General features: G+C 37.5%; 1 protein-coding gene across 2 annotated transcripts in view; it reads left to right on the top strand.

Moving 5' to 3' along the window:
* The window catches only part of PPP2R5E (protein phosphatase 2 regulatory subunit B'epsilon), an 84,310-nt gene extending 69,476 nt beyond the window's left edge, over positions 1–14,834 (top strand). For both annotated transcript variants that reach the window (XM_074908846.1, XM_074908845.1), the window contains exons 6-14: positions 1,075–1,205; positions 1,292–1,351; positions 1,998–2,106; positions 3,074–3,127; positions 3,232–3,282; positions 4,127–4,246; positions 5,362–5,489; positions 7,614–7,715; positions 10,315–14,834. In XM_074908846.1, coding sequence (XP_074764947.1) covers positions 1,075–1,205; positions 1,292–1,351; positions 1,998–2,106; positions 3,074–3,127; positions 3,232–3,282; positions 4,127–4,246; positions 5,362–5,489; positions 7,614–7,715; positions 10,315–10,414 — 855 coding nt within the window. In that variant the 3' untranslated portion in view covers positions 10,415–14,834. The remainder of the gene's footprint in view (positions 1–1,074; positions 1,206–1,291; positions 1,352–1,997; positions 2,107–3,073; positions 3,128–3,231; positions 3,283–4,126; positions 4,247–5,361; positions 5,490–7,613; positions 7,716–10,314) is intronic.
* The last annotated feature ends 6,368 nt before the right edge of the window (positions 14,835–21,202 follow it).

Below are 21,202 nucleotides of genomic sequence, written 5' to 3'. Positions count from 1 at the left end.
GGGGTTAGGGTGGGGTATTTGGGGTTTGTTGGTTGGTTTGGTCTTTAAATAAAATTTACCTTCAAACTTACTCCAAATGTCTGCCAGAATAGCCAATGTTGTGGTGTCAAAAAAGTTGAAGGGGTGAGGGGAACTCATACTTTTGTAGTAGAGGGATTCAAGGCGAAAGGCGAATAGATACAAAGATCTGCAGGTGATATTCCCGCTGCTCATTTCATGCCTCAATTTTCAGAGGCATCTTCGGGTGTCAGTGTTTTGGGATATATTTTGTACAGTGCAAGACACTGGATGGGATTCTCTGTTGACTGAGTACCACTTAATCATTTTGCTGTTTTAAAATCTTAAATAAGAGAAGAGTTACTTAGTAAAGGTGGGTTTTCTGGAGGTGGGTTGTGTGTGTGTGTTTGCTTTGTTTGTTTTTCATTTGTTTTTCTAAACTGGATATTGAAGCTACCATTTTGTTCAGCCTGGAGGATTAATTACCCTGATGTTTTGATTTGTGTCAATTGGTGGAGGTCCTGTAACAGCAGATCGAGTACTGACATAGACTTCACTGTTGAGTCTTTTCACAGTGTACAGGCCATGCAGTCACTAGGAAGGCTTACAAGCTCATAATATAAATTACAAGCAATTAGAAAAATGTGAACTTGACACAATGTTGTGGGAACAAAATAGAGCAAATCAGGATCTATTAGTTCTGCAGAGTGAAGGAATGGTGGATGGTAAGGGGCAAACTGTCTTATTTTATAGGTATGATAGCATTTAAGAATTATTTTATTTATTTTTGGGGAGAAGGAAGGCAGCATTTTGGAGCTAGTTAATCAGAAGTTTATTAGTTGTTTGAAGATTTCTGAAGTTTTGTTATGTCAGAAGTGGAACTTAATAAACTGAGTTCTGTGATATTGTACTGGGGTTACAACAGATTTTTTAATAGTATATTTCTACACCTTGGGTAACATGGATATCACATTCTTACATGTGTGTGCTTTCATTAGTTTAACTTTTTTATAGGAGTCTCTGTGTCATACTTGTCAAATGTCTACTGTTTCAGTTCTCTTTTTCCTTTAAACACAGCTGTTGGAGCTGTTTGACAGTGAAGACCCTCGAGAACGAGACTACCTAAAAACAGTCTTGCACAGAATTTATGGCAAGTTTCTGGGTCTTAGAGCATTTATCCGAAAACAGATTAATAATATTTTTCTACGGTAAGTTGTGGAAGAAGGTACTTTTCACTTATGAACATTTTAGGAAACTGATATATTACTTATATTTAACTCTTCTTTTTTTTTAGATTTGTTTATGAAACTGAACACTTCAATGGCGTAGCTGAACTGTTGGAAATTTTAGGAAGGTAAATCAGTCTTTGTTTGTTAACTATCTCAAACTTCCCTTCTGGACACGTCAAAGTAGCGCTGGATTTGGAAGAAGTATTACTATAAGCCCTGATGCTGAAAACAGATGTGCACACATGCCCATCTTTAAGCCTCTTTGCAAATCTCTGTCACATCTTTGCCAAAAGTATATAACTGGATGCAGGTTACAGCCAAAAAGTGTTGGATAGCTTTTGTTTGTATGTATGTGTGTGTTAAATTTTGCACTTCATCCTTACATGCTGCAGAATATTTTTTTTTTTTTGAGCACATGATCAGTGTGTATATTTTAAGTAAATCTAATTCTGGCAAGTTAATTAATCAAGAACACCTTGCTTATGTGAGTTTACAAACCACAGAGACAAGGTCTTATCTGTTTGGCAACAGGTTTGTGCAGCTGTTTATGTGATTATTCCTAAGTCAGAGCTGAACTGTTATGTAGATATGTACTGCACCACTAATATAAAGCAGGACAAAAGTCAGCACCTGTTTACGAATGGCATGAGCCTACTATTTGTAAACAGGTGCTGACTGCTAAATTATTTTAATCTAGAAAGTGCTTGTTCAGACCTCAAGGATGTTTTCTGGGATGATAACACTAACAGATATTTCTCTTCTGTTTTCTAGTATTATCAATGGTTTTGCTTTACCTCTTAAGGCAGAGCATAAACAGTTTCTGGTGAAGGTGCTGATCCCTTTACATACTGTCAGGAGTTTATCACTCTTCCATGCACAGGTATAAATTATAAAATATTTTTGCTCAGAATGATTTTTTTTTTTTTATGGTTGCTTTGGAAATTTAATTGCATAGCACATAAAAGGTAGGGGAATAGTTTTGAAATGTGGAAAAAAAATGCAATAGATTTTTAAAAAATTAATGTGCTTTACATGATAAAGGTCTTGCTTCTGTCCTGAGTAGATAATTAAAAGTGTAACATACACCTGTAATATTTTGGGGATTTTGTTTAGTAGTTAAACTCTCTCTAGGTTTTCCTCTCTGCTGTTTTCTCCTTCTTACAAGTTTGCCTTTCCCATTCCCTCTCCAAAGAGGATGTTTGGGTTTCCTTAGTCTTGTGCTGTCAAGGCTCTTCTTCATCCTGGCAACTTTCTGAATACTAATACCCACATTTTTGTTTGATTTTTAACATTCTCCCTCACGGATTTCTTACTACTGCATTTATGCTCTCATATATCTTTTCATACATTCAGCTTTCATGGTGTAATAAGTGAAACCTGTTGCCTTTCTCTCTGATTTTCAGATAGTGCAGTCTTTCTTTTGCTGATAAAGCTATGCTTTCTAAATATGTTCCTCCAGGTTTTAGCTGTGTTGGCTCGTCTTACAAGATTTTTCATGATTTTGCCAATGTAGAAAATGTGTAAAAAAGATGCAGTTTCAGACAGTAGCAGAATCTCCAAACATTGGTCGTAAGACTGTATTTAGAATTTGAAGTTGCTCTGATTTTTATTGTATATGGTACTTTGTCACCCTGGGTTTTTTTTGGTAACGTACTCTGTTGTTTCTTATAAACTGAATTTTGAGTGGATTTGCTCAGTGCAAACTATGTATCTCCGTTTAAAATTGGATGCAATTTGAGAAAAGTGTATAGAATCTTGCCTTGAGTCTTTTTAAAAAAAATGTTTCTTTGTGCTTTCTTTATAGAAACGTTCTAACTTCATTTTCTTAAATCTTTACTGCTTCACAGCTGGCGTATTGCATAGTACAGTTTCTGGAGAAAGACCCCTCACTCACAGAACCGGTAAATATCTCTTTCATACTTTTTTTTTTTTTTTTTCATCATAAACTACTTACCCTGTTGAGAGAAAAGTAAAAAATCTAACTTCTTTTGTCCTTATAATTTAGGTCATTAGAGGTTTAATGAAATTCTGGCCAAAAACCTGCAGTCAGAAAGAGGTAAGTGATATGCTAGTATTAACAAAACGTAAGAATTATTTTGGTCTACAGTATGATAGGCAGGGAATCTTTAGATATTTCTAAGTAGATAGCACATGCTGTGGTGGATCTTGGTATTGATTCTTGTAGGTGATTTTTCCATAGTTGAATTCTGTTTTTTCAGACAGTTTTGACTATGAAGAGATAAGTTTGATAACCATGGTTTCTATTCACAAAATAAGCACTAGTTCTTCTGCAGGGAATTTATTTTTGTTTTAGAAAAGAGAAAATAAACATAGTTGAGGATACACTGGAAAACTCTGTTAGATTTGGAATTGTTTGTAAGTGAGGATAGTATTTTTCCAGGGAGGATGAAAGATATTTTATTGTCTGGTGTTTGCCTACTAAATATGTAAAAGGTGCAGTTAGAGCTTTGCATTTTTATTTCAAATTCCCGATGCTAATCTTAGTTTCTGTAATGAGATTTTCTGACACAGCAAAACAGTTATTTTGAATATTGCTTCCAAAAATAAGGTAAAATTCAGACACTCTCCTTAGTTAACAAAGTTTAAGCCATGGTTAAATTCCGTATGAGGCTAGGTTTTCAGCATGGTTATACTGTTGCAGTTTTGAATTTTGTTGTAAATAGAGTATTTGCACACACTCATTCTCCTTCTTTTAAGAGTCTGAATCCAGAAGCTGCTAAAGGTAGAAGTGATCATGTTTTTTTGAGAGAGGATCTCACTGAGCTAGTGAGACTTCCATTTCTCCCTGAAGTGGTGGAATTGGAGGGTTACCAGCATTCATTTTGCTGATCAAGATGATTCAGAGATTTTATGTTCAATGCTTCCTTCCCTGTCTTTAGGTCATGTTCCTAGGAGAGCTGGAGGAAATCTTGGATGTAATCGAACCATCACAATTTGTCAAAATCCAGGAACCCTTGTTTAAACAAATTGCCAAGTGTGTTTCTAGCCCTCATTTTCAGGTCAGTATTAGAGGTTATTGTTTGTATAGGAATGTATTGTCTCAATTTCAAATATAAGACTCCCCAAATGTAACTATTACTTTATGTTTTGTGTAAAATATTTGTCTTCTGGATTTCTATGGAAGAGAGGGTATGTTGCAGTGGAAGTTTGGTTCTGAGTTCCATGAATAACTTGTTAGATGTATGTTGGACTGCAGCACAGACCTTAACCATTCTGAGCCACATAAGGCCTTAAACTGTATCCAAGCAGAGTTTGAGCCCCTTTGACTATAGATGATAGGTACTCACCATGAGGTCTTCAGACTGGTAGACCACATAGGATGTATTTGCTCCCTTTTCTAGTGCAGTATTGTGCAGCATTCTTGGTTTTCTACTTCCTTCTGCAAGGAGGTGTCTGGTTAGTAGTGATAGAACCCATAGCCTGTTTTCTTCACATCATGTAACAGGAAGAAGGGTAATGAATATAATTTAAGTTGAATCATATGTGAAGAGGAGATAGGATTTATGGCCTGTAGTGTCTCTGTATTAAGGTAGGTGACCTATTCTGGCACAAAGGCAGATGTGACTGGTTTAGGCTCTTCCTTGTACTACATTTGTTTTTAGTGTCATTTAGATCAGTGTTTTCCCTCCTATGCCCATATCTCTTCCCCGGGGTGATTATTGTCATTGGTACCTTCCCACACTTAAAATTTCTCCCCCCCTTATTCAGCCCGGCTACTGGGCCTTTCCCTGTCTCCTTCCTCCAGTATCCCAGCACTGCTCTCTTCCTTCTGACTGCAGTCACAGGATTGAGGGAAAGGGGCGATGGGAAGTCTGTCTGCTCTCCCTTCCCCTCCACAGCTGCAGCATTAATGCAGCGTCTGCACCTGGTCTTCAGTGAGTAACAACATATTGCTCAGGGGAAAGAGAGAGTGGATGCTGGGGGAATCTGAATTATAGGATAAAAACTTAATTCCATTAATGCATGTTATGCTAAGTAGAATTTTAATTCCAAAGTTAATGATTCCTGTTAATTGATCTGTGTGAAATTTCTCTGTGATTTGTTTTGCCTTCAGAAAATGACAAAATTGTAGGTATCTGAATTCCTGTTAATATTTTATTCCTTTGACTCAAAGGTGGCTGAAAGAGCGCTGTATTATTGGAATAACGAATACATCATGAGTTTGATAGAGGAGAATTCAAATGTTATCCTTCCCATCATGTTTTCCAGCCTTTACAGGATTTCTAAAGAGCACTGGAATCCGTAAGTTTTTGCCATTACACTTTATCTTACCATTTGACATACCAGTGAAAAACTTGGGGAATGTCTGCTGAAGATTCAAAGCTGGCATGAGCAGATGCAACTCCATTAATGTCATAATAAATTAGTCTATACTTGAGCTTGTCTCAAAATGTTTTTAATTACCTGGTATGTGTGCAAAAATCAGTACCTTAGGGATAAAAATAGACCTTCTCACGAGTTGGAAAAAAGAGAAATTAGATGTTACATTGTTATTGAAGAAAAAGTGTTGCTCATCAAGCTTTTCTCCTACACAGTTCTTTATAAACCAGTTAACATCTTCAGCCTGATCGTAAATTGTCTAGAACAGTATCACTTGGCATTAATAAAACTTTGTGGCTGTATCATGGAGGATACTGATACATCTGGTAGATCTCTGGCATATTTCTAAACATCTATGAAGCATATAGACATCAGTATATTCTTAGGTTGGTTTTTTTTCCCTAAATTTATTTAAATACAGCTGTTCTCTATTATGCACAGTAATAGACCAGTTGCTCGATATTGATAGTTTGGCATTTTTATTTTTAAACTGAATGACCTAATAGAAAGTGTTTTAATAAAAAATACTATTACAGTTAAATGCCATGTATTTGAAAGTTTTTGGAAGTCAGGATGATTACTGTTTAGTAAACCTGGTATTTTTTAATGAGTTCAGGTCCCAGTTGCTTTAAGTTCTTACTCTAAAGTGTTTGTAAAATATTCCATCTTTTGCAACATTAATCTTTTTGTTCTGTACCTACCCAAACCCTCAAGTTTGTTTGCTTACAGGATGAATCTAATGCTACTGGAAAGCTTCTGTAGCTAACACGGGTCACAAAAAGACACTGTCCATAGCATAGTACTGCATTACCAGTCTCCAACCTGCCCATGCTCCTGCCCAACCCTTTATACTATGCACTGGGATGCTTCTGGTAATGAGAATATTCTGGTATCCTAGTTTGCAGAGTTGTCGTACCTGCAGGAATTTTGTACCTTTGACGCACAAGCCAGGTGAATATGACAACCATAGTAGTGGACCAGGACTGGGATCTCTTGATTGAGAAACTATTCCAAATTATTTGAAAGTCTTTTAGACTTGTTTCTTTGCCTCCTTCCTTTTGCTTTGTTGTTTCTTTATCTTCAACTCTGCCAGAAAGGAACTTTGACCTCTAGATAATCAGACTATTGGCAGACCCATCTTCCTTTGGAAATTCTAGTATATTTTAATTAGGTATCCAGTCAGATGGTATAAAAGAGTGAACTGATTCTTCCTTTTTTGAACTTTTGTGGGACAAGAATGCGTTTGAATCCTTTTTGAAATTATTATTATGCATAATTTCTTCCTGTATGAACAGATCATGCCTGTCATGTTTTATGCAATTAAGCAACTTGAATTCAATTAAGCAGTGGTTTATTGGTTCTTGGGTAAGGTCTGGAACAGCAGTGAGCAAAGTAGGCAGAGGTTAGAGAGAGAGAGATACAGATACTATATATATTTATATATATAAAATATATAATTTTTATTTTATATATATGTATACACACAGAGTTTTACACAGATACTGCAGCATTCATCTGAAGGATTTGTGGGGGTTTTTAAAGAGTTTTTTGCTGTACCAAAGTGAAAATGAATATGAAATGTATGAGTACAAGGAAATGACTCTTGAAATACTGCCTTGTATTTTGCATAAATGCACTGAATATTCAGCTTCATAGGAAAATCAGAAGGAAATATGAATCACTCCAATTTTGTGTTCAAATCTATTCTTTCTGCCAGCATTGATGATTTGAATTCCTGGAGTTGCATTCAGAATTGCCCCACAGCATGAGTTTGTAGTTATATGTAGTAGCTTTCTGTTGTTACCTTTTACCCTAGAGTTTTGGTTTGCTCCATTTAAGTAGTCAGTAGAGACATGAAAGCTGATTTGCACCTTTAAATATGTTGATCAAAAGTAGTTTCACTGAAATAAAAGAATTTACATTATCATACTTGCAAGAGCAGCATTGGTCGCAGAAATGCTGGTAAGAGAAGACACTTTTATTTTGCATTTGATTTTATCCGAAACTAATAGATTCCTTTTTTTTTTTTTTCTTAATGTTTCACAGGGCTATTGTGGCTTTAGTCTACAATGTGTTGAAGGCATTTATGGAAATGAACAGCACCATGTTTGACGAGCTGACAGCCACTTACAAGTCAGATCGTCAGCGGTAACTTTTTAAAGCTTTTTTTGTCAGCTGTGCATAAGGCCCGCTGTTTAGTTTTTCCCTTACACTCAGATGCAGTTACATAATCTCACACGTAATAGACACAATGCTCCATTTGTCCCCTTGCATGCTCTTTAGCCTTCTTCTTGTGAGATGTCAGATAGTATCATGTACAGGTTGTTCTTTACCCATTATGAAATACAGTATCCCTTGCCTTGCTTGGGAATCCACATTCCTCATGGAATTAATTTCGGCTCTTCATTCCAAAAGACTTAAATGTATCAAGATCTTAAATAATAAAAGAATAACAGGGGGTAAAAGATAGAACTTTGCTTAAAGACCTCAAAAAATTTACAGTAAGGTTGGGAAAGAGACATGAGGGAAAACCCCAAGATCTGATTTTCCAAAGTACTGTTCATAGGCTAGATGTGGTCTTAAAGCAGAGAGGTATCCCTCAACTCTTTCATTTCTTATTCAGAGGTCTTGCTGTATCTGAGTCCTAGCATGCAGGATCCTTTAGATACACCACTCACACAATCATTAGTTCCACCCTAGTAAATTGCTTTCTGTCTTTTCTCCTATTTTCCTTGATCTTAATTTTCCAATTATAGTGCAGCATCTTTTCTCAAAAGTTTCAGCTTGTCCAAAGCATCAGGTTTTAAAAATGAGGAAACTTCAGCAACTCTGAACATTTTGCAACTTAAGTCATACCTTTTCTGTGACTCGGGGTTCTCCGAAGCAAAGCAAAGGGTTTTGTATGTCATCAGACCTTGTTAGGTTAGTCTAGTCTCTAAAGGCTCTTGGAGGCTGTACTTTTCAAATTGTGTGACTGGAGTCACGCTGTCATTTTGTTCTGCTTCATTGTTGTAAAATACAAAGTTTTATATGCAAAAAAATATACAATTAACAGGTTAGTTCATTAATACAGCATTAAGATGCTAGATGAATTCTAGATAGGTGTTGATAAATAATGCTCAGTCAATAGGGGCATCTGAGACAACTCTGCCTGGTTTTCGAGCAGTACAGGCAGAGATGACCGGTCATCTAATCTAGCCATTTACTGAGGGACCTCAGTGACTTAAATCAATTTGCAATTGCACTTTGCCCCTTAAGATAAGGAACTCTGCTCTTAACAGTACCAGACACTGTAGTAGTATGCCCTGTGTCTGGATAATGGTTGACTGACTGAACTGCACAAGGAATTTTTCTGCACCTACTGATGTTATATCTCCTATCAAGGCTGGTGCTAACCGTTTCACTATTTTTATTTAATACTTAACATTTTAAAACATGTAAACATTTGAATGTATAAACTGCTACATTGACCTTAATGTTTACAGAAAATCTTTAACATCTTAGTACAACCACATTTCAAAAGGGTAGCTTTGATATCACTAAAAGCTTGAGGAGAAGTATGTTCAGTATTAATGACTATGATAGGTCAAATAGGTAAATTGGATGAGGTGATCATCCTGTAACAGTCTTTTAGGTAAGCAGGCATATATTTCAAAATGATTAGAAGATAAATATCTGGTAAGTAACCTGAAAATGTCACATTATTTCACTTATTATGTCTAATTTTAAATACTTCCTGGTGACAACGCTTTTTTTTTTCCACCCTTCTTCATGGATTTATCGGAAAGTTGTTTGTATTTTTTATATGTTTAAAATACATAAATACATAAAATGGGAAATTAAAATTTCAAATAAATAAGCCCGATGTTGGTACTTTGACTGAATCAAGATATGTAGAAGTGTTTCTGATCTGAAATATCTTCCAAGAATTCTCTGACTGGCAGAGAATCTCTATCTCTGTAATTGTTAGATTTCCATTTCGTTTGAAACTATAAGGTGATGTAACAGAAATTAAAAGCATTTTGTACTTTGCAGCATCAACGAGATTTATTCAAAGTAAGCTATGGCAGAGACAGGAAATTTAGCTAGCAAATAATGCAGGTAAAGTAAATGTTAGGGTAGCTGTTTAATTTTATCAAATCAGCTATTAAATTCTCTTATTAAAGCAAATGCTACATAGATCTTGTAGGAATTTGGTAAGGAAAAAGAGTAATCACTGAACAAAAGACACGTCTTGTAGGTTGAACTTTCCGTTGACTGGTGCTTAAACTATATGAAAGCCACCAGTCAGTATAAGTAATAACAGTGATTCTAAAAGAATAAGGGAATGCTTGGTCTAGAAAGTGGCTGTTATTTATAAGATTAAAAAATCCCTTGCTTAAATAAACAAACATGAAAATAATTAAATGCAAGTTAGCCCTGAAATGTTAATTTTTATGATCAATTTGCTTCTATAATGAAAGTCCACGTCATTTTTTTCTTCTGCATTACAAATTAGTGTCTGAACACTGTCACTTTGTTCAGCTTATGTTTTATGTTCTTTTTGTACTGCTTTGTTTAGTGACATTTATGTAGGTAACAAAAAACAAAAGCAAAAAAAGGAAAAAAATTTTAAAAACACATTAGGAAAATTGCAGTTGTGTTCAGCAAAATTAGTGCTGCTAATTAATGTCAACTATATATTTTTAAACATAAATATTCTACAGTCTTCTCTCCTGCTAACTCTTTGTTTTATTTCATCTGTCAGTGAGAAGAAGAAAGAGAAAGAGCGTGAAGAACTGTGGAAAAAACTGGAGGATTTGGAATTAAAGAGAGGTCTTAGACGTGATGGAATAATTCCAACTTAACAAAAAAACAAAACAGCATTATTAACCTGTGGAGTCACACATTTATGTAGTAGAAGATGGAGCAACAGTTTTCTGTATTGTGCAACTTTACAGTAGATTTCACATTTGTTTCATTATTACAACAGCACTGTATATACCTGTCTCTAAGTAAAGGAAAAAAATAAGGACTTTAATCCAAAGTTTGGACAGCAGATGGACTTCTCAGAACTTTGCAAACATAATAATTGTTTTAACCCTTCTTTAAATCCAGTCTTCAAAGATCTGTTGATGAAAATTGCGATGTCAAATTCCATTGTCAGGACCTGTTCCTTATTTATCGTTAGCAGAGAGTATAATACAACTTTCAAATGTGAACAATCTTAAAATTTAGCTTGTCTTTCTGCTAAACTGTTAAGTGTATTTATAGTAAAAGAGAAAAAAGACTGTCATTTCCTTATGAGTTTGTGTAACATCCTCCTTCTCTGGATAACTTTACTGTAATTTGACTTCTTTTCCCTTTGCACATCTTCATAAGTTGAATGTCCATTCAGATCAGGGCCATGAAAAACATAGGTCCTGAATAAAAGTTTTGTTTACTGGTGTGAGCATTGTTTTTAGTACCAGGCTGTCTCTGGTGCTTCCTTACTTTGAACGTTAGGAGTTAAAAAACAAGTAGGTGATAAACATATTAGGAAAGGGAGCTTTGGATTCATACACCTATTTATTGCAAATCCAAATTAGTGTCCACAATCCTTTAAAAATGGGCAGCGGTAACAACCTGGACTTCAGTACCTAACCAGTATTAGTGATATGGCATTGGACACGCATACCGGCGTTGTTTTAGAAATACTAATTGCTAAATTATTACAGTATGTTTTTATTGGACCATTTCAAAAGAATAAAGACAAACGCTAAACAGTGCAAGCATGAAATTGATCTCCAGTGGACATGGATCTAATTGGAAATTAAGTTGACATAGCAGTTTGGACTGTTTGGAGTTGTTGCCTTACTTTTTAATATGTATTTATAAAGTGTTCCAGCAAAAGAGGATGTAGCCTCTAAGAAACATACTATAGTGTTTTTGTGGTTCTAGTACTATTACTCATCACAGTACCAGCCCCATGGTCTTAGCTGGAAAGGATTCTGGATAATATACTTCTGCATTCTCATCTGGATGCTCATTCCTAACTACTGTATTTGTTACCAAAAGTGGTTCTACAAATGCTACTGAAAAAAATTCTGGAAATCCTAATGTTCTGAGTATTAATAATAAAGTTTAAAATGCTTTTATATCAAAGGTGCATTGTGACCAAATTGTTTAAAACAAAAGAAAAAAAAATACAAAAACAAAGAAGAGGGCTGTATTATAAGTATACATTATTGGCTATCTGCTTTGTATTTGAAAGTGGAATCTTACATCTTTGGTAGGTAAAATGCTGATAAGACTTATGTACAGTATATATTTAGCTAATGCAGTTGCATTATTATATACCGAAAGGTATGTGTTTCAGGATTTTTCTCCAGGATGCTTTTGAACTGTTATAGACATATGACAACAGTGAATTGATAATCCTAAACCATCAATCCAGCAGTATTTACAGTATAAAACTGAATTGGTGTTCATGAGTCTTTGTGATAGTTGCAAACATGAATTTATGACCTGTTGCCATTGATAGAAATACAGTATAAATACAAGCTTGTATATTTTTCTTCCTACCATTTAAATATGCAGTAGAATTTGAAGTTTTCTTGTTTTCAGGCACGGAAAAGAGGTAAAAAAGAATTCCCTCCTAGACTACTGACTGTTTCAGGATTATCAGGTCACAGTTTGTACTCCTGAGTCTGCGCAGGCAAATGTTGTAAACTCAACGATTTTGTAAGAACTTGACACTGTTAATTCTGGGAAAAAAAGTGGAACTAGTCATATGCAACACCAAACACAACATGGTTTAATGGAATTAATATGAGCTTCTTTTAAGAACACTGACTGGGACGCAATGTAAATTAGGCAGTTACTGTCATGGTTGAACCATTTTATTTTAAAGTGCTGAAGCAAAGGTGCAAGCTGAAATACTGAAGATTAAATAAATTTATAACAAATGATGTCCCTTAGCCCATTGATTTTGACAGTCTTTTATTTCTGTTACCAAAAACTATTTCTAGTGTGATTTCTGTGTGAAGTGATCATGCTTTACAAGAGGGTGGACGTAAACTCATTCTCAAAGGCTTTGTTCAATTGTGAAAAACTGAGATAGAATGGAGGAAAAGAGATCAATGTTTTCCACCTGGTGGAGTAAAACACAACAATGTGAAATTAGAAAAAGCACCTTGTCCTGTACTTAGAGTTTAGGTGAGTGTTGTTTGTTCATAACTATTTTTGGTTTTGACATGACATTCTGCTATTGATCATACAAAACTGATGAGAACCTGATGGGTTGCAATATTTTGTTACCTCTGATGTTACCTCTGATGTGGGGATAGTGGGGAGTATCTAAAGTTTATAGATGATTTATCACTTCCGAGAAGGAATGTTTCTTTAAAATGAATGAGACGATGTGATATTAGTCACTTGACTCTAAAAGGCTGAAACGACAGTAGGTTGCACTGTGTGATGTACGTGAAGAAGCACTTGCCACAATGATACCACCGTACCCCCGGGATCCACTGCCACAATCCAAATGCGATGTCCTGCCACTCTGCAGAGCTCCCATTGGTATCAGTTGGAGTTGTAGGCAAAGAAGAAGGCAGCATATGGGCCCAAGTGTGATCAGTGCGTCTATTTAATTCTGCTTTTGTTCGCTTCTTGAGTTTCAGAAACTACCTTTATTTGTGTAAATGTTTTTGTTAACTGCTCATGCAGAAGTTGTTGGGTGGTCGCTTGTGTCCTGTACCATATTGGTTGCAGGAGAAAGGATTGAATGCTCTCTGGTAAAAGGAAAGAGCTGCATTTTCAGTAATAGGGCATTGCATCAGGTCATGGGGATATAACAACTGTAAAAGTTCCACTCATATACTTTAAATTGAGCACACATTGCTTTCTTCGTCTTGCAAGTCTTCCTTACTGTTTTCTTTTCATTGTTTTTGAGTGTTTTTTGTTTTTCTTCCAAAGCTTGGAATGCTTTAAATAAAAGTATTCTAATGCCATTGGAGTGTTTACTAGCAGGGTTACAGTAAATTTAATCTTGGTTTTGTTAGCATACATAAAAGGATTTAATTTATTTTTTTATCTCCTCCTATATATGGAAAAGTAAAGGGTGTTACAGCAAAGAATTTGCTTGAGTAGGAAATACAGCAGCTGTACTTAGATTATATGTGCGTAAGTGCAGCCTCAGGCGCTCTCACTTTGTGGAAAGGAAAACACATTAGGAGCTTTAAAAACCTCTTTATTGTTTTGTGAGGAGGAAAAACTAGATTCTTATCCCCCCAAATAAAAATGAAATAATTTGCTTTTAGTTCTGTCTTGGAGAAGAAAGATGGCCTTTTCTCTTAATTGTGTAACAATATCATCCCAAAGCAGTTGCCCTAAGACAAGACAAAGGTGACAATGCGTAAGATTGAATAATGTTTTTATTCACATCTGACTTTTTTTTTTGTTTTGTTTTGGCTCATCTGCTTCCCTTAGCAGCTCTGTAGTGAGCCACGAATTAGTTTTTCTAGTTGATATGTGCAGCAGATTTTGTATAGACCAGTTTTTTTCGTTTTGAAGTCTATGAAATAGTATCTCAAAACCGAATGGAACTGAAACTTTTATCTAAGTGTTGCTTCCCATCCACAGAAGCATACACTTTTTATCATGACCTCTCTGAATACAAGTTTTTGTTATTTGGATCACTTACTGTAAATATGTTGTATTCATAACCTCATGTAACGATGAGGAGTTTTCAAATATAAATAGTATCGATACATTTCTTGTTGTTGTCCTATTTTTGATTGTAGTATAGCGAATGACCTGTCATGCTTTTTGTTTAAAGGTTAGCATTAGAGTCATAGATCTTAATATTTTAGCATTTCATTGTTTAAGCAGGAGAGGGCAGCAAAAGTTCATTTTTCCCCATAGGAATGCTCTGGTCCATTACTGTTTTTAAACTTAGATGCATTTAACTATCTGTGGGTAGGGGGGAAAAATGAAACATTTTTTATATATATTAAAAGGTGCATATGAAAATATATAGACTGGTCCAACCAGACTGTGAAAATGTCTTCTACTCTACATCAAAGTAATAATAAAAATACCTTCCACCTCTGGATAAAGTACAAGCAGGTCTTAAGATCTTGGATTCAAATGTCATTCTTTGGAAATAGTTTACTTTCTTAAAAATGGTATCAAAGAAACTCAAACTCAATGGTGCTCCCAGCTATAAATGTGTAATCCTCCTCTTTTGCACATGCTCAAGAGGCTCTGTACTGTGGGTGCATCTAAATAAAGAAGCAATGAAGTGTTTTCCAGGTGCTTGGCTTTTCTTTCCACCTCCTTCCCTATAAACTTCATGTACATTTTCAACTGTGAACTTCCAGTGATCAGATACCCATTCACACGTATTAAATGTAAGGATACTTGTCTAAGAAAAAAACACCCAAACGGTGAGGTGGTAATTTAAGTTTCTGCCAGAATTACTGTAGTAAACACTTAGTTTTCATTAAGTGCATTTTTTGTTTCAAAGGTCCTCTCATGATGATGAGCATCCTCGTACTGCACACAGCCGCGCCTGTGAGGGAGGTAAAGAGCAGTGGATGCAGAAAACGGGCGTTAGATCCACAGTCTGCTTTAGAAACCACTTGAGCCTTGGAGCTGGTGAAGGAACTTGCTCTTTTATAGCATCATTCTGCTGTTTCAGTCCTTGTGCTACCCAGGACAGAGGCTTAAGACGGTCACATACGTGGGAAACACCCTCTGGAGATAACCAGAGGTAGAGCCTGGTAAGGGGCAGTGCTGGTGAGCGGCTTTAGCTGCAGCACAGTAGATACACTGCAGTAAAACTGGAGACAAGATGTATTAAACATCTGATTTTAAAATGCCAGTTTCCTACATGTATTATTCCAGTAGTCTAATTCTTAAAAATTCCTTCCGTTTTGATTTTTTTTCCCAATTAAATTTTCAGTGGTTGGATGTTTTGTGCTTTGTTACAAGAGCTCGTTATTGCAAATCTCTTTAAATACTTCTAAGACATTATTCAGATCACTTAACAACCTCATGTCTCTTTACTTTCTTATTGCAAGGCAAGTATTTTGCAAAGATTTGAAAAAAAAAACCTGAAACATGAAGTAAGTTGGCCTTCAGGGTAGGATTTGTCTTCAGTATTTGCAAGTTAGAAAACAACCTTTAAAGGATTGGAGTTAAAAACTTAAATTAGTTTCCTACTTTTGGTAATGATAATTGCTTCACTGATTTTTCATCTTTGTCTTTCCTTCTCAGGAATTCTTATATAATAGCAGAGCACTTAGTTTATCTTACAATAAGTTTGGACTCTGGGTCACAAATCTGTGGCATACAAAAGTAGTTCTGTGTGCAGGCAAAGACTGTTCTCAAGTCTGTATTCAATAAAGCAATAGCTTGGGTATTAAACTAGAAACTGATAGAAGGTCTTGCATTACAAATTTGGAGCTATCTGTGGTTTTAAAGATTAAGTGCTGAAGCCAAAGCAAATATCCTGAATTTAGTATATACCTTGGAAGTGTACTAACCCACTGTGAGTAGTGACTGCAGGCCTTTCTGGAAATCTCCAGCACATGAAAAATTGTCATACTGAAACTTTATCTTTTACTATTTTTCCGTTGTTTGGGGTTTTTTTCCCCTACTCATTTTATCTATTCAGTACTTCCCCTTCTCCCCCAAAATCACTGAGGGTGTGAGAAGTTAGGGATCACTCAGAAGGATGGAAAACATGCAATGCATTTGAGGAACTATATATTTTGTATTGCTAGACAGTGGCTCATACCTTTGATACACACTTGGAAATGGGAACTTCTCTTGCATTATCCCTGGATCTGGGAAGGTCTTCCAAAAAGGGATTCAGAAAGGGATATTCTGAATCTTGTTTTTGAAATCGTAATGTTGTCACCACCTGGGACAAGTTTTTGCTTGTATCCAAGCCCCTCCACTTCCCAGACACGACAAGAGAAAGCAGCCACCCGAGAGGCAGTTCCCACAGAGCATCTGCCTGGTGGCGCCGTGTACTGAGGATGCGTGTGCCAGCCTGCCAGCCAAAGCAGGAGGAAGCTCAAGCATCACTGCCCTGACAGCGAGGAAGGAAAGATGCTGCGTTTGTACAAGGATGCGTGCAGGCCTCCAGCAGCAAAAGGCAGAGGTAACTGCAAACCTTTTCCAAACTGACCAGGCACGGGTCAATTTTGAATCTTCACCTTCTGGCAAAGCGGACGCGGTGTAGCCGTTGTAAGCAAACGGGTCAAACAGTCCAGCTCAGTTCTGGGTATCTTAACAGGAATTCTACAAAATGTACCGAGCAGGACTACAGCTTATGCTCATCTGTTGTCCCTAAGACTATGCAATGACTCCCATGCTTTTCTAGGTGTTGCTTTAGCTATGCAGATAATGTGCGTAAGTGGAAAGCAGCTGTATACTTTGCCGCAAACCAAGATGGGCATCTGCATTATATGATTCTCCACTTCAGGCATCTTGGAGGCAGCAGGCTAAAGCTTTCAGATGATAGATCTCAGAGTAAACTGAAACTTGGCAAAACACACCCTAGATTTCTGGAGCAAGGAAATGTGGAATTCAGACAGCCGTAATTAGTTTATTAGTCCACAGACTATTTCACAAACACAAAGGGATATCATTGCTATTTGCTGTCCATGACACTCATCAGACAGCAATTGTCATGGTTAGTGATTATGCACTAGATTCTGAATGTCAATTCTGGCCAGACTAAAATTACTCTCAGGGCTACAAAGGAAAGAATATTTCCTACTGTAGTATCGTGCCCTACAACACCCCCTTTTCTCCTTGGCTGCTGAGTGATGCCAGCCTCCTGCAACAAGGCTCTGCAAATACAAGCGTGAAGGCTTGCCATGGACTGAATTTAAGTAAAATTTATTGTTCCATTCAAAATTGTTATAAGGGGCACAGGATTGGTGGCGATGGACCAGGGGGTATTCTAGCCTTATCCAGCCAAATGCCTGTCCATGTGGTTAGCTAAAGAACTGGGATTTTTTTTGAGAGGTCCCTGTTCTCACCAAACAACGCAATGTAAATTTGCTTTAGCAGAAACTGTTTTAAAGGTTTTTTGGTTTTTTTTTTTCAGATGAAATTTTATTTCTGTGATGACCTTCAATCTATTAAATCCCCCTAAAATTTTCAACATGAATCATTAAAAGACCCCTCCCCTACTTCGAATCCCATTGATATCTATTTGATTATTCAGTTTGTTCATAAAATACTTTGAAAACATTGACATCTATACATTTGCTCCAATATTTAGAAATGCTTCTGCAATAAATGCAACAGAACAGCTAAAGATCTAGGAGATAAGGGCTTTGATTTGACACCCTAATGCTTATGTTAAATCACCCAGGGAATAATATTTTTCCTCCCCTTTTTATTCCCCCACCTGACCTATTTCTGTTTTCTGTTGCTGTAGAGCTAATTCTGCTGATGGTAAATCTGGATATGTGCAACACAGAAGCGAAATGAAAGAGAAAAGGAGCTGCTGGCAAGAGCTGTGCTTCCAGAGAAGGTCCGTGTAAGTCTCCCTTACAGCACAACCTTCCTCATGCCCTCCTCAGTGTATGGAAACCAATGTCCAGTTTATCCCCCAAAGCTCCTGAGGATGCAACGCCTTAATTTAGGGATATCTGAGATCGATACCTGCAAAGATCAGATCCTCACAGGCTGCGTAAGCCTTTTCGATTCTTCTGCTAATACAGTTCAGACAGGCCAAGCATATGTGAAAATTCTTGCTGGTTTGCAGGTTTTTGTCGGAATTTGGGAGAGCAGAGGTGGCTGGTTGTTCTGTGGCATTTTAGTCCATCATCTTTCAACTTTTTTTAACTCCTTTTTTTCTCTGAATTTTCATCTGGTTTTGTCACAATGACTGTGTGTTAGTAACTTTCCATGCAGTCTGACTGCACTTTAGTAACAAAGATCAAGCAGTTCCAGGAGCAGCACAACTACTGACACTTGGCTTCCCCTGCCTCTCCTGTATGGATTCATAGGTACGGCTTACAGGAGCCAAGTCTGAGGCACTGACTCCTCTGGCACATAGTTGAGCTTAACTGGGACAGAAGCTGCAGAGAGGAGAGGGGAACTGCCAGCAGTCAGATGCATGTGACACGATAACAGACTTTATTTCCGTAGGAAACTTGACCGTGAACTGATATTAGGCCCCTTGCCTCGATTATGAGAAGTGCTGTTCCAACAGCAGTTCCCTGGTTTACATCAAGTGCTTCAGACTTGACCAAACCAAGAAGGGCCCCTAGCATTCAAGTTCAGGAGCACACGATCTTGCAGCAGTATCAGGCATGTAGAGAGTCTACCCTTTCATTTATGAATTCAATGCCTAGGAAAAGAGATTAACTAAATTATTTAGACTGTTAAGACACACCCTCCTTTTTTTTTTTTCCTCCCCTTTTAATCAAGTATGATTTATATCCCTGCTAAATCCACCATCCTTAAACTGCTTTCTCTTTTCCTATTCTAAATTACCAAACCAGTTTCAAGCCATTGGCAATGAAATGTATACAGTATGTAACTTAATGGAACAATATCCAATCCATTATTGGGATTTGAAATCTAATCATTAAATGTAAATGCTTGGATTAATTGTCTAGGAAAACAGAACACATAAATAAGCCATTTAATGTAATACTGCTGTTTTCTTTTGATCAGGCTTCAGTTGCTGCTGTAGGATATTCTGTTTTGGTTGCATCATTATTACAGCAGGGAGTGTTAGCATGAAAACCAGATCCTGCAGTAATAAATAACAACTCAATTTACAATGCTTAAGCTGTCATTTCTGAATAATCATGGGATGACTGATCAGCTTTCATTGCTGATCATTGTTGAACATAGGATAGTTGCAAGGCAGAGCTGGGAAAAGTATTATATCTCAGTGCATTATTGAACAGAACAACAGAGCAACAGAAAAATCAGATGCAAGGACAACTTTTCCTTCACAGCAATATTTTTCAGTACCCAGGATGTGCAAAACGCAAGTAAGGCTTAGGGACAGTGATTTCAAGCTTGCTGTGGAAATACTAGCAGTCAGTTAAAATTGCATGACCTTACTTCCATACTGGCCTTTCTCCATCTGTGCTGCCTGGCTTTGTGGTGATTGAAGTGGCCAAAACACAGCTCTGAAATGTATTTTCCTTTACTGTAACCCTGAATTGTTTTCCGCATGTTCACATTCTCTCATTCCCATCCATTATTCTCATCAGTTTTTTCATGCTAATACATTTTCCAAATAATGTCTTACTGTCTGAAAACATCTCTTTGCAGAGTCGGGGTGGTTATCTTACTGCCTGCAAAAAAAGAGGACTGTGTAGGGAGGGAGAAGAAGGGTTTCTGTCACCCCCGTGGCAGTGGGATGGGAGTGTAAGCGATGCAGGGAGGACACACGTGCTCTGTATGGGTATGGTTCCTCCCTGCCCTGGGCCCTGGGAAGAGTGGGCTGTGGGGTAACCCTCACCCACCCACCCTGGGCTCCCTAATCCTTAGATTTTCCGTTCCACAACTGAAATGCTGGGGTTTCAACCCCAAATTAAGGTTGACATATGGGTGATTCCCACAGCCCTTCACAAAGGGGGGTGAGTTTGCCTTTAGGCTTCCCTCCAGGGTGGTGCTGGCCTGGCAGACAGAGCCATTGGGTAAAGGAGCCCCAGGTGTCTGCATTGAGTAACCCAAGGTCAGGTGTCCACTGAGGGATAAAAGCTGGGACCACACTTGCAGGAGGGGCAGTGTCTGTCTGTGAGTTGGATGCCCTGTGCAGAGTTCCCTGTTGGGGAAGGACCTCCTGCCTCCCTGGGACTGGGCTCCAGTCAGGTCTGGCTTTTGTAAATGTGGGCTGTGTAGAGATTCAGTGTGTGGCTTCCTTGGTCTTATGTGTTTGGCTTGTTGACTCGGTTGTCTCCTGTCCCTTTTATGAGAGACTGCATTTCACCATTTATTCCACTCATTCTTGGTCATGTGGTGTCGTTGTTGGGGTCAGTGGGATTGATGTCAATTATGTATAATCTGATTGACTTGTTTGTACCCCCAGCGCTCACCCATGTACTGACCCTTTTGTATCAAATACAATTTGGTTATTGGTCCATCTTTATGCTGGCTGTGTCCTTTATGCTAGGCCTGGTAATTGGCAAAACAACAACCCATCTCCCTGAGTGCCTCAGTGACTGGACACCTGATCCACCCTTGCCCCAACCTGGCATGTGCACTCTCTCATTCACAGTGTTCCTCTTATTAGAGACCATCTTTCATTCATCCTATCCTAAACTCATTCCCTCTCCCTCAAGAGGCAACACTTACTCCTTTTTGCCAAAGTCACTGTAGCCCTAAACTACATGTCTCTGTTCTGGAGCTCATGTAGGCTCCCATTGTTTTGTTTGAGCCTGCTTCTCCTGTCCTCCAGAGCTCATGTCCTTATCTTCCACTCTTCTGTGGGATCCCCTGGCAAGTCAAGTTGTGCCTCCCACGTGGCTCTTCTGGAATAAACACGTCCTCTCCTTCGATAAAACGAGGATGTGAAAGACCTGGACATAGTAAGTCAGTAATGACCCGTAATCAATTAGATACTTAGAGGAGAAGGTGTGTAGAAAAAAAGGTGTGTGTTACTCTGAAACAGAGTTTGTGCCTCT

The sequence above is a fragment of the Athene noctua genome, chromosome 6 (genome assembly GCF_965140245.1).
Source record: "Athene noctua chromosome 6, bAthNoc1.hap1.1, whole genome shotgun sequence".
Taxonomy (NCBI): Eukaryota; Metazoa; Chordata; class Aves; order Strigiformes; family Strigidae; genus Athene; species Athene noctua.
The sequence above is the reverse complement of the archived record's forward strand: the minus strand, read 5'-3'. Positions and strand labels throughout refer to the sequence as shown.